This window comes from Rhopalosiphum maidis, chromosome 1 (genome assembly GCF_003676215.2).
Source record: "Rhopalosiphum maidis isolate BTI-1 chromosome 1, ASM367621v3, whole genome shotgun sequence".
In the NCBI taxonomy this organism is placed as follows: Eukaryota; Metazoa; Arthropoda; class Insecta; order Hemiptera; family Aphididae; genus Rhopalosiphum; species Rhopalosiphum maidis.
In genome coordinates this window covers 61,216,752-61,230,709 of record NC_040877.1, presented here as the reverse complement: position 1 = coordinate 61,230,709, position 13,958 = coordinate 61,216,752, and the positions used below count along the sequence as shown (strand labels likewise).

The following is a 13,958-nucleotide window of genomic DNA, read 5'->3' as shown; positions in this document are numbered from 1 at the left end:
AGTAAGCATATATTTTTTTCGTTTTTATTTTTAAGTTCTTTTGTACTTTCCTATAATCCTTATTAGTTACAATTATCCAAAATAATAAATATTTAGAAATTTTTCCTAGTGAGGTCGCAGGGTTATGCCTTATGCCACTCCAATGGCTAGAAATTTAGTATTTTTGTCTCTTGCAGAATATGTCACTGTTTATTTAGGAACAATGTAAGTATGTAAGTGTATTTTTATTTTTGTTATATATTTAATTATTATTATATTTTAGTTCAATAAAAATATCAAAATATCAGAGAATAACTTGTTTATTATTTTTTTATTAAATAAATAACTATAAATTGTTATTTATGTTATTAAATTGATTAAAGGCTCAGCTTAAAATTATCTAGCTATAGCAGCCATATCGCTTTACTATAATGTGTATTGTATACACTATAAAGAGCTTGCTTTTTTTTCGTAATAATAAATGTAGTTAATTTAATTATATTATATGTATTAATAAAATACATATGTTTTTTTTACATGTAAGCAATCCATTGCTAAGTCTATCGCACTCATATTTCTGGATTTTGGTTAATAGATTATTCTATACACAAACGTGGACTACTAGGCAGCTAGAGTCCAATTTTAGTACAAACTTATATTTATCTTTACATTTTTATAATTGTAAATATTTAAATATAGGTATCTTAATCATGTACCTCTTAATAGGGTGTAGTAAAATATTTGCGTGTACATTTTGAATTTTGATCATAGACTTTAATTTGTTGAACATCATAATTAAACATTTTGTTATTATTTTACTTATTAATAATATTATTTAAACTTATATATTTATATAGTGTTATCAGATTTTTTTTTTTTTTTGTTCAAGGATATTAATGTGGGTATACATAATTATAAATATCTATATATGATTAATAATAACAATATAATTATAATTTTCTAGTTATACAACCATATATTGATTTGTGGATAACTATCCTTTTCTAAGTTTAATGGTAGTTTAATTTTGGAATTTAAAAACATTATTAATTAGTAATATCACCAATATTATATAGTATATATACACTGAACACTCGTTAAGTTGAATATCGAGGGGAACAGAAAAATTCAAGATATTGTGTTTTATTTTAATAGCACTATTGTGAAATAGTATAGTTTCAAGGAAATTTTCGTGTAGCTTAAGATGACAAAAAATTCGAGATATAAATGTTCAGTATTTTAAGAATTTAATGTATATAATGTCAATGTTATAAGACACATTGTATATTCATAACAGTTCTATATTTAAAAAATAACAAATTAATCAACACCATTGTTATAGTAAATCATGTGTAACCAACAAAAATAATACTTTAGTTAGTATACTAATACGTAAGTGTTACTAGTTTTAGTAGATATAACACGTACCTAACATAATTATATACATTTTATATTATCCTTTCCATTCTTCACTAAAAGTTTTTCTTCTATTTCAAGTAGAGTTAAACATTTAAAATTAAATTAAAGGTATTTTTTGTCAGTATTTTATTAGTATTTAAAAAATGCAATAAAATAAAACACAAAAACAACATTTTAAACAAATATTTTTTCTTCGACTTATTTTAGAAGGAAGTTGTAAAATTAAAATCAAGAACGATGTCCATTAACGTCTTATCTGAGATCTAAATTCTATAAAATACAATAAAACTATGAAAAGCATTCAATATTTGATATTTTATTTATCAACATTTAAAAAAAATTATTATGATTTAAGGTTTTAATTTAAAAATATATATAGATTAGAATTTTTAAAAAATCAAAAATTATTGGTATTTGTTAAAGACTTGTTATGCCGTCTTTAACAAATGAATAAAAATGACAATGAATAAAAACAAGGTTAATATAAATGTTTGATAATAATTAACTATATATTTTAATATTGCTATATTGTATATTGTATACCATGTATATTTTCCAAAAATAATTGATTTCGAAATAATTCATACTCAATAAATTTTTATACATAGTATAAAGTAGGGTGACCACTGATTAAACGCCCCGTTTAAAACAGGGTTGTCCTTTTTGATTATCATATCCCGTTGTCCCAACAAACTTCTAATGGGACGATTTTTTATCCCGTTTTTACATATTATTACGATGTATCTTTAAAAGAAATCAATTCAAATCAAACAAATTTAAAACAGTTTTATAACCAACATTTTAACAAAATTAATTGTTTATACAGAAAATAATGGGTTTTTTTTTATCTTTATTTGTCTTTAGTGCTTTGTAATTTATAGTTCATCAGCTTTTAAATCACGTACTACTGTATCAAATAACAGTTACAACCATAGCTTAATACCATATACCTAATGAAACAATTTTGGTGGGGTTTGTGAACCTACGTGAGTTTCATCCCCTCAAATAGTATACAATGAACTTAATATTTATACAAATACATAGTAGTAATTTTTCTTTTTAATTATAATCGTGTATTAAACATATTTTACACAATATATTATAAGTAGGTATAATCATAGGCCTATAGGTCTATGGGTATAATAGAATAAAATAAGAATTGGGGCAAAGATAAAGTAAATGTCTATACAATATTATTTGGTAGTTAACATTAAGAAACATATTTAAACTACTTAGTAATGGTTGTAGCTAAGACCACTAGAGTAATCTCATTCGATATATTTTGTTTTGCTTATTAGTAGGTAATCTGTTGATATTGTAAAGATTTCCGAAGTGGTGGATACGTTTGCCTGTTCGCCATCGATAATCTGTACAATGACTTGAAACGATACTATGATAAACTTTACATAATTAGCTAGTAAAATAGAGAATTACATTCCGAACATATTATTCGACCAAAATCACTGGTGTGACGTTGTGCATTGAGAAAATATTATCAACACTTGTTGACCATAATATTATAATACAAAAATAAAATACCAAAGCATTCAAATAATACTAGTTTAGTTATAAAAAAAAAAAAAATTCATGCGCAATAATTAATAAATAACAGCAGCTTATGTTATAAATAGAAAAAATATATATATACCTATATAGAAGAAATCGTTAATTAACACGCGTAATCGGCTATTATAACTCGACATAATATAGGTTAATATGAACAAATCATAGAATTCTGAGTTCTAAATTTTCCTAAATTTTTTTTTGTATTGTTTTGTGTTACCTATTAGTAAATATGACCAACGTTTGGTTGTCAAAAACACGTAACCTTTGATGTCGCATTTAGTGTTTTCTTTATACTATATATAATAAAAATAAAAATAGACTTTAAAGACAATTATGTCCAAATATGTGTATTTTCACGTCATTAACTACGACGTCTATACGTTCCAGTCTTCTTTGATCATGTCGCACGCTTTTTCCGCGATCATAATCGTCGGCGCGTTGGTGTGGGCCGACGGTACTTCCGGCATAATCGATGCGTCCACCACTCTCAGACCGCGGACGCCGTGCACGCGCAGTCTCGGGTCAACGACGGCCGACGGATCCGAAGCCGGTCCCATCTTGCACGTGCCGGACAGGTGATAGATCGTGAACGATATCTGTCGAGCGGAACACTTCCAATAGGCGTCCGTGTCGAACACGTGTTGCCGGCACCCGGGCAGCGGAGTGTCCAGGATCTTGGCGTCGAGTGACTTCATCGGGCCCGTGCGCAACATTCGCTGGAACAGTCGGACTCCGGCTACCATAACGTCCAGGTCGGTCTCGTCGGCGAAATAATTGGGATCGATTAGCGGGTGGCGGAACGGGTCGGCGTTCTTGAGCCACACCCGACCGCGGCTCTTGGGACGCATCAACATCGGGAACACCGTGAACCCGCTCGCGCCCTCGGTGGCCCGGTACACGGCGTTGTACAGATCGTCCCTCATGCCACAAAGGCCAGGCATCAGCTCGTGGGACGAATACGTTCCCGACACCATCAACAGCTCGAGATTGGCTTGTCCGTCCGTCGACCCGGGCCTATCCGTGTCCACCAACGCAAGAGCCTCGGCGCCCCCGGGCACAGTGTTCACGCCGACACCGCGCACGAGGTAGTCGTTGATTGCGTTCGGATCTTCTAAAGAGTTATCCTGTCGGATCGAGATGGATTCATTTATCGTCATGATCAAACTCCCGAGCGCTACATGGTCCATCAGGTTTTCGCCGACTGGCAAGTCTTTCACCAACGGGATGCGATGGTCCGTCAGATGTTGTTTCGGACCGATTCCGGACAGCATGAGCAGCTGTGGCGAGTTTATGGAACCTCCGGAAACGATCACTTCCTTCCTCACAAACACTTTATATTTCTTGCCTTTTGAGACAAACTCTACACCAACCGTGTTTTTCGTTTCTCTATCTATCAATATCCGGGTTACTGTGCTAAGCTTTTTCACGTGCAGGTTTGGTCTTCTTTTCGCAGAAAACAGAAACGCAGTGTTTGTGCTCCAACGGCGACCGTTTTTAATAGTAGCCTGAAATTTAAAAAAAATCTATTATTATATAAATTATAAGCAATAAATAATAATTATGTTGTTATACGTATTTAATAAAAAATATTTCAATGCACAATGGGTTCGTTCGTTGCACATTTTCTATGTTGCAACGCATGAATCAGAGAGATAGAAAAAAAAACATAATGCTGCGTTGCCATTATTTTGATTATAGATTTGTCTGTGATCTATATAATAATAATAATATTTTGGAATTATGCGCCAAAGTTAACTAAAGATATTATATTATTATTATTATTTTTATTCATTTATTTTGGTAACCAATAAATATGTTTACAAGTTGATTTATATATGGCTGTATAATGTATAGCATTAGTTGTAAAACTGTAATTCCCTTTTTTTTTTTTTTTTTTAATAATGTACTTAGGAGGCCCATTGCTATCATCAATTTTGTATAATAGATCTAAAGTTTTAAAAATATTAAAGTTATTTTTAACCACTTAATGTTAAATTTAAATTAAACAGACAAAAACGAAATTTTTTTAGATCTTATGGATCACTATATGTTTAGTTAATGACGTATGATTGTGCATACTATAGACTATAGTTCAATGATCATTTACGACTAATACATCTATCTCAAGCGACAATAATCAGATTAGAAATTGCCTAATTGTTTCCCCTTAAATGAAAAACATTGAAAGCACCTTTAGGTTTTTAAATTTTGTCTAGGATGAGTTGATATTGTAATCTACCTCTTTAGACATACGCGATGTCCTAATAAAAAATAAGTGAAATAAAATATTTTTTTGTCATATATTATTATGTAATAATGAGTATACGTGTATAATTATTTTATATAATACAAATATATTTAATACATCAATAGAAGGTTATTTCTCATTACTTGTATTTCCTGAAACAATATTATATTGTTCCTCGATTTAAAAAAAAAAAAAAAATATTATATAATATTGAACTAGAATGTACTATATCATGCAAATATCGAGATATTAGATTAATATTATATTAATAAAAAAACACGAGTTATTATACTTGTATTACTTGTGTCCGTTCACACAAATGTAGACAGTTTTCGTGTTTCGATAACCTTGTAAAATTGCAATGCTAAAAACCGTTAATTGAATATGACCAAGTACAATTACCTATAATGTATCATCTACCAACTTGTCAAATTATAATAGAATATATTTACTGGTATAAATAGGTCCAGGGATGGATTGGCAGAATTTTTCGGTCCGGTAAAATTATTTAGACCTCTATATTATAATATCTTATATTATACATAAAAACAAATATTAGATACTAGTGTTTTTTTAAAGCAATAGGTGGTTTAACTCCTGCCTCCCCATATATAATTTTAAAAATTACAATTTTGTTTACTGACTTTTATATTTTTTATTTTATTAAAATAAAATGTGCACATAAATAATATAGCAAAACAATTTAAATATGAGTTTTTTATTGAGTAATACACTTTTTTTTTAACTCAAAAAAGCTATCTAAGACGAGGGTACGAGATTTTTTTTAAAGATTGTTGAATCCAATTCCTTTTCACTTAATTTTTCCGATCTGACTTAAACTAAGATTGAATCGGGCTTTTTAAGAATTTTTTACATTTCGCCTAGGCATTTTTTGGTTTTTTTTTTTTTGTATGACAAATAATCATTATTTAAAACTTAAATAATAAGTTTACAGTCCGATGTTGGAATAATTATGAATAAGTAATAAGTGGTATAGTATACATGGTGCCTTCTCAAAGTTATTTTGGATCTAGAAAAATTATTATCATAGGACTGACATGGATTCCTAAGCTATCGTATCACGATACGAGAAAAGAAACAGCTAAGGAGATTTACAAATTAATAGCAAATTTGACCAACAAAATCTTGGTTATCAAGATCGTTCAAATTCGTGATAATGTTGTTAATATAACTTAATTTGTCTTCAGTATTAAAATAATAACAATCTGGCAACTTTATTAACTGTAAGTACCAAATTAAAAAATGAAAACTTAATAATTTTCCAATGATAATAACTAAAATTCGGGATTTATTGCACTAAAAATAATCGAAATATCCAGTCAAAATAATCAATATACACTTGAAAATATGAAGCTGTTTATTTAATGTTTTTATTTTTTAAAAAACGCATAAAACAAATTAAAATTTTATAAATAAAAAACTTAAATCAGGTAGGTACTTTTGAATAGCCGATTAGGTCACCGAATTTTGTCCACTATTTGAAGGTATCCGCTATTTAGATGGGTACATTTTTAAAATCCATAAATGATAACTGTTTAAAAGAAAAAATGCACTATGTTAAATTTAACTATAGTGTTTAACATTGAAAAATTAGTCAAATAAAATACAAATAAATATTGCGGTTAACATTTAAAATATAATATCAATACTACATCCAGTTCCTTTTTAAAGAAATCGAAAGATAAGAAAGGTAGGCAAGTTACAAGTGGACAATTGTAATGGATGTGTTATGATGAATTTTAATTCATTATTACATCACTTTATATAAAATTTTGGTGAATAAACTTATAAGGAAACTTACATTCAATTTCAAGCATCTTGAACCAAAAAAGTGTAATCAACGTTTAAAAAGTTACTGGTCTTAAATAAGTATAGCACCTTTACAGTATAAATTAATACATATTATTATTATTAAATCACGTTAAAACTTATAATCAGCAGCAGATGTTTACAAAAATAACAAAAAATAATATATTATATCAAAATTTAACATTTATTTTAATTAAAATGATTTGTGTATATTATATAATAATTTTATAAAATAATGAAAAATAGTATTATTCTATTATTTAGCTACATACATGTTTGTATTTTGTATATTGATTAAAAAATTTAAGCAGTTTGTGCAATAAATTTATAAAAATAAATTAAATAATTTAAAAAAATAGTAGTGATAGTAGTGAAATAGAAGCACCAAAGTTTTCACAACCTACGGGTACCAAAAGTATTAATCTAGGTAATATTTTGTATTATTTTTACGTATTGTGTGAGTTTCAGTTTTGATTATAATATGCTCTGTGATAATTTCAATAAACTTAAAATAATTATTGTACCTACATTGAAATTAGATTTTTTAAGAAAATACATAGGCAATAATAATTCACATGTGTACATATTATGGTTTTGTTTTGTAGTAACGGTTAATAAATTAACAGTTTTAATAATTTGTCATGAATAGATTATAAATGTTAAAATTGATTTTAATTTATCAAGGGACGAAATAAATTATTTAAGAAACCATTTAAGTATAAATTAATAAATATTTTTAACCCTTATATTATCATGTGATAGTCAGGAGTAAATGTTTACAAAAACAATACAAATGTAAGTTAAATTATATGTTAAAATTAAAGTGTTGAATTCCGTTATTTTATGAAATAACTAAGCATTTAAAATTGCACAGTATTTTTTTTTATTCTTAGAGATGCCGCTTTGTATCACATTTTTACAAATGCACTTAAAGAAACCCTGACCAGTTCCCAGTGATTCCGCAGTTTCCGCAGATCTTAATGTAACACTTTCATTTGGAAAAAATTCCATAGTTAACAAACTTTCTAGACACACTGTGAACTGGAATCGAGAGTATAGTTATTTAAACAATCTTGAATTATAACGTGTAGATAGGTATCAAATAAATTAACAACAATAATCTTATCAGTCTTATCTAATTTATAACTACCACTGGACAATAAAATAACGATATTGTATTATTGTATGATATTGTATAATATGTTTATATTATATTATATTATATTTTGTACAATTTGACACATTAACGAAGTGATGCCAGAGAATGTATAAGTAGTTTAAGTAAAAATTATATATGTTACTTACACGTTTTAGTTATTTTATAAATGACCTAATTATTTCCTAAACTAACTGATTTAATACTTGTAGCATATATAAATATTGTTACAATTGAATTCAATTGAACCAATGTATTTTTGATAATATAAACCAAAATTTAATATTTTAGCTGTCTTTAGTTATTTTTGTGTTTCCGAGATTATTGAAAACGTGGTTAATAGCGCATAATTATATTTTAAATGTTTTGTATAATATATTAAATAAAAATTAAATATAAATATATACAAGAACAGAATTTATTTCTATTAATTACCTGTAAATAATTGATTCCGATTTGTTTTTCTCCGTTGACGTCGACAACGGGAAGTCCGATTTGCGATCCGGCATCAACAAAAGCCTTCGCTATTGGCGTCCTATAAGGGACGTCGGTCACGGACAACAATCCATTTTTTCCGTGATAACCCGAATCGGCCTGTGACAAGTTAGCGTTTTCCGACTTAATAAAATACTTCAGAACACTGTCGTAGTCCCAACCTTAAAAAACGTATTCAAATGTTTTGATTTTTAAGTTTTTAAATTCGATCTCGATGAGATAGTTGCGTATTATTGCATTATTTAAATACAATTTGTACAATTACCTGTGTTACCCATTTTAGCCCAATCGTCATAATCCTTTCTGTTACCACGTGTATATATCATGTAATTTAGTATGCTACTGCCACCCATGACTTTGCCCCTTGGAAATTTACACCGTCTACCTTCGAAACCTATAAATCGGGGAAATCAAACGTTTATAGACAATATACAGAAAACTTATTCTATATTAATTTATTGCAAAATATTAATTGATTATATAAATTACCTAGGCACGAATTATTCATCGGTACCGTCTTATAATTCCAATTGATTGTGGAAAATTGCCAAAGTGGAGCAGCCAATGGTATGTCCATGAGATGAGTGGCGTGTTGTCCAGCTTCGATCAACAGCACCTGCCATTTTTTGATCTGATCGTCACAAACACCGCACAAATCATCATCGTCGGATTAATAATAGTTTTATGAATTAAAATGGAAAACACCGAAATCACATCAATTATATTTTAATTTAAACGTTACTCTATTATACTCGTATATTTTCGGTAAGGACACTCACTTCGGACAATCGACTCGCCACTACCGCTCCCGCACTTCCGGCGCCGACGACGATGAAATCGTATTCCGGAAGAACTCTTGCCTGATTGATGGGCTCCTGTGACTCCCATTCTAAAGTTTCAGCTAAATACTTGAGTGTCGATTCAAATAATGGAGGAAATTCTGTACTACTGGATATTGTAAATCCACGTTCGATTGAAACTATAAATATATACAATGATATTCGCACCTGAATCGATAATGAAACCATTTTTTAAATTCTGCACTCCTTTTAATTTTCTTAAACAATTTGTGTGCACCAGTATTATATTTTTAGCTTCAATAAATCGATAAAGCAGTTAGTTTACTTGCTTATAAAAATAATAAATTTTATGACAAAATATTTTAAGAATTACAAGGTACATGAAAAATCACATTATGAATTTAAAATTTTTCTTTGAACGTAGTTTGACTACCCTCGTATATAAACTGAGGTGGAATCATTTCGATTAGCCAATAAGGTGATTCTTTATATAACTTATTAGTTATTATGTAACTCAATATAATTGAAGGTTAACTCAATAAAACCAGTTCTAATAATTACTTGTGCATCTAATATGGATGTATAGGTTGACATCACACTACACTACGCCATGACAGTTTTTTTTAAACTTAAAAATTTGGTGTATACTTTAATTGAAATTTCTATTATAATGTAACTTCAAATTTGGATCAGAAAAAAATTTAGTCTATATTGATTATTTCCAAGGAACAGTGGTTCAAATATGGTCGCAGTATTTAGAACAAGTATTGAAATTCGTAATACTTCGTATTTTCAATTTTTTTTTTATTTATTCTTCTTTTTTTTATTGTTATAGGATTCAAAAAAATGTATCATCAAATATCTTATCGTTCCATTACTGCTTAAATTTTTATTTTTATAAACAATTAAATTTTATAAAATATTTTTAACTACTTATAAGGTAGGTAAAGTAATTTGAATATAAGTATTTGATATTGCCGAATGTTCATTAAGAGATTCGTCGCGGTCAATAAGTATGATTAAATTAATAATCATACTTTATATTTATATAAACGATGCTCTAATTTTACCAATCTTGGTTATTTGAACGAAAAAGGGAAAAAACAGATATTAAATTGTCAATACATAAAATAATCTAGACGAAGTATGAAAAATGTAAGAATAAAAATTTTTAAAAAATCAATAAAAACAGCTAATATAATAAAAAGTAATTAATAATCAACACATAAAAAATAAAATTTGTTTTATTGTATCCTAGCATAGTTTTCGTGATTTAAATTTATTTACCAATGCTTTTAAATATAGCAATTTTGAAACTTAATTTGTGTTTAATTTATCAATTAATTTATTAATAAAATTATTATTTATTTCCTAGTTTTTAATTTTTCAATTTGGATTTAAGCACATTTTTTATTAATTTGTTTATTTTTTTGTCAATGAGTACAAACTATTGATTGCATTTTTATTTTAAAATCTGTTTAGTATTGTTTTAAAATTTTCAAAAATTAAAATGTACTTAGATGTGAAATATAAAATAAAGAGTTGAATTTTGTATGATAATTATCACACGCATTCGTTGTTAACTACATACTAGAACTACAAGCGGTCCATATTTCAAGTAAAAAATCGGAATTATCAGTTTAAATCTGTTTTTTTTTTTTTTATCTTTAATGGATTAGAAATTATCACGCTGAGTATTGGTAATCGTATGAATTTATTGTGAATATGATAATTATATTTATATCAAAATACTTATCTGACGCAAAATAAGGTTTTTAGTTTAATTCATTTAATTTCAAATGTCACTAAAAATAGTATTTCTTACCTATTATGTACTCGCCACATTCAGAATAGGTAAAAAGGTTACTTTTGGATGTAATTATCTTTTGGTGATGTCCCAAAAAATGGGTGTTGACTATTTGCCTTAATGGCTGTTTTTGGCATTTTAAAAATGTACCAGTTGCTCTCACATATTATTATATACATGATAATACCAATCCGTAAAATAGAAGAGGTAAATATATAAATAATAGTATATAAAAATAAAAATTGTAATTTTAGACGCGTCTTAGTATACTTATAAATTATGATTATTGTACCTATTCATATTATTTATATAAATTTTACCTACCTATATTATAAATTTTATTCTATTTTTTACAATACACACATATTTTTATACATACTATATTATATTGTATAATTGCAAATATCGACTTTTTTATCATGCTATACTATCTTATGGTTTTGGAAAATTACATTGTATTCTGCTTATAATTATTGTATTCGACCTTTTATTATAAATATTATTATTATTTACATATTTACATATTTACCTACCCTATTTTACAGATTGGTATTATAATCCATGTCTATAATATATGAGGGCAACTGGTACATTTGGTTGAAGACAACTGGTGCATTTTGTTCTAGGTAGTTTGGGGGGAATTGGTATAAAAAAAGGTACTTTTGAAGGCAACTGGTATACGCCCCAAAAAACACCACGATTGCGATCGAGCCTATAATATCGTTAGGTGTTTCCCGGCAATGCCTTTTTTGGTATTATAAACATTTGTCATATTTTTTTCTCATTAACGTATTTTTCACTTATTATGTATAAAATAAATATTAAAATTACTATAAAATTATAAAAGTATTTATTTTATAAATATTAGGAAAATAAGTTAGGTTTCGTGTACCGCTATAGTGAGTAAGAAAAAACAGTGTTGTAGACAGTTATAGTAGATATGACATATTACACAAAATTAGTAACTAGATATTTTCAATTTATCAGCCTCTGATCGAATAAAAAAAAGTTTTGTTTCAAAACCAACCAATATCAAAAATTATACTTTCAGTAAAAGCGTTGCAAAAATCGTTTAATTATAATAATAGATAGATATAATAACAAAAAAAAAAAAAAAATTCAATAATCATACACCACATTAAAGTTTATAATGTTGTTATCTTTATAAATCATGATGACACGCAACATTATAAATATATAGCTTACATTGTTTCACCGTGACATATACACAATATTTACACACTAAATATTAATGTTTCAGTAAAACAAAAAATTCAATATATATAATAATTAACATAGCCAAAATAACTGTGACAAATTATTCTGAAAAAAAAATGGAATTGGCTAATATATCAAAATCATGAGCGAATTCAGAGCACTTGCCTATTTTTACACAAAAAGTTGATATAATTATAGTTAAAATGCCTATATCAAGATAAAATAATAAGACTTACGTATTATAGTAGTACTTACTTAATATAATAACAATCTATTGAAATGTACAAGACATAAATATGAAAGAAATATTACAATACCTACACCTAATTAAATAAATTATAACCGGCGTTGGTCGTCCACCAAAAGTTCGGACATCCTATGTTGAACGCGTACTCGAGACATCGCCGACTGATGAACAAACGGTCGGTGTAGTCCCTGTCCCAGGGACATCCGTTTTGATGGGCATACACGAGACACGCCAACTGATCCAACATTGCGGCCAGAAAACACGTGTGTTCGTCCCACGGACATCCATTTTCGTGCGCATACTTCAGGCAGTCCAGGTGTCCGCCCGCTGCAGCATCGGCGCACGTGAGCTCGTGCCACGGACATCCGTTTTCGTGCGCATACCTGAGACAGTGCAAGTTGCCCGCGCCCGCCGCTTTGTTGCACGTCCGTTCGTCCCACGCGCAAGAGTTGTCGTGCATGTACATCAGACACTCCAGGTGTCCGCCGAGGGCCGCGACCGAGGGCGTCGACGCGTCCCACGGGCAGCCGATCTCGTGGGCCAGCCGCAGACAGTCGACGTGCCCGTAACTGGCGGCCATCTCGCACACGGCTCCAAACCCGCGGCCGCCGTTGCCGCCGCGGCGCATCACCTTCCGGTACATGGACCGCCTGTCGCCTTCCGGGTCGAAACCGCCGGCTTCCGTGTTCAGCTTCAAGATTTCGAACAGCGACTTGCAACAGCGCTGCATGTCGACGCGCGGAAGCGTACAGTAATCCGTCCGGTACGTGTGCCGCTGGATCTTGTCGCACGCCCGGTACGCCGACTTGATGAGGCTGGGTACGGCGTACCGTCTCGCCTCGGCGGTCATCTCTTGTGCAAACCTCTTACGACGGCCTTGTGTCAGACGGCGCCGGCTCACGCGACGGTGCCTCGACTGCAGCGTACGTATTGTAATGCCAAAACTAAAAACAACGAACGACGTGTCCGCACTCGCGTACAGTGGGTATGATTGCGGCCCGTGATATTGTACGCGTGCGACACGAGAGGATCGTGTGTATATACATGGGACAGAGAACGTAACTCGAAACTCGATGGCGCACATATCATGACAATAACAATCATAAATAGATAAACGAAGAATGTATGCGATTAAGCGAAATCCAAAAACATATTATATTTTATTAAATATATTATATTACGCGCGTGGAAAA

General features: G+C 29.7%; 2 protein-coding genes across 2 annotated transcripts; both read right to left on the bottom strand.

The window, feature by feature from the left end:
* Positions 1-3,338: 3,338 nt before the first annotated feature.
* Positions 3,339-9,721, bottom strand: LOC113548606 (glucose dehydrogenase [FAD, quinone]-like). The gene is made up of 5 exons (XM_026949568.1): positions 9,473-9,721; positions 9,183-9,324; positions 8,959-9,087; positions 8,634-8,854; positions 3,339-4,469 (listed from the first exon to the last, which is right to left on the bottom strand). Exons 1-5 carry the CDS (start codon positions 9,719-9,721, stop codon positions 3,339-3,341), a joined length of 1,872 nt encoding a protein of 623 aa, XP_026805369.1.
* A 2,929-nt stretch (positions 9,722-12,650) lies between these two features.
* Positions 12,651-13,730, bottom strand: LOC113549307. The gene has a single exon (XM_026950541.1). The coding sequence runs from the start codon at positions 13,613-13,615 to the stop codon at positions 12,842-12,844; it is 774 nt and encodes a 257-aa protein (XP_026806342.1). The 5' UTR covers positions 13,616-13,730; the 3' UTR covers positions 12,651-12,841.
* Positions 13,731-13,958: the final 228 nt, after the last annotated feature.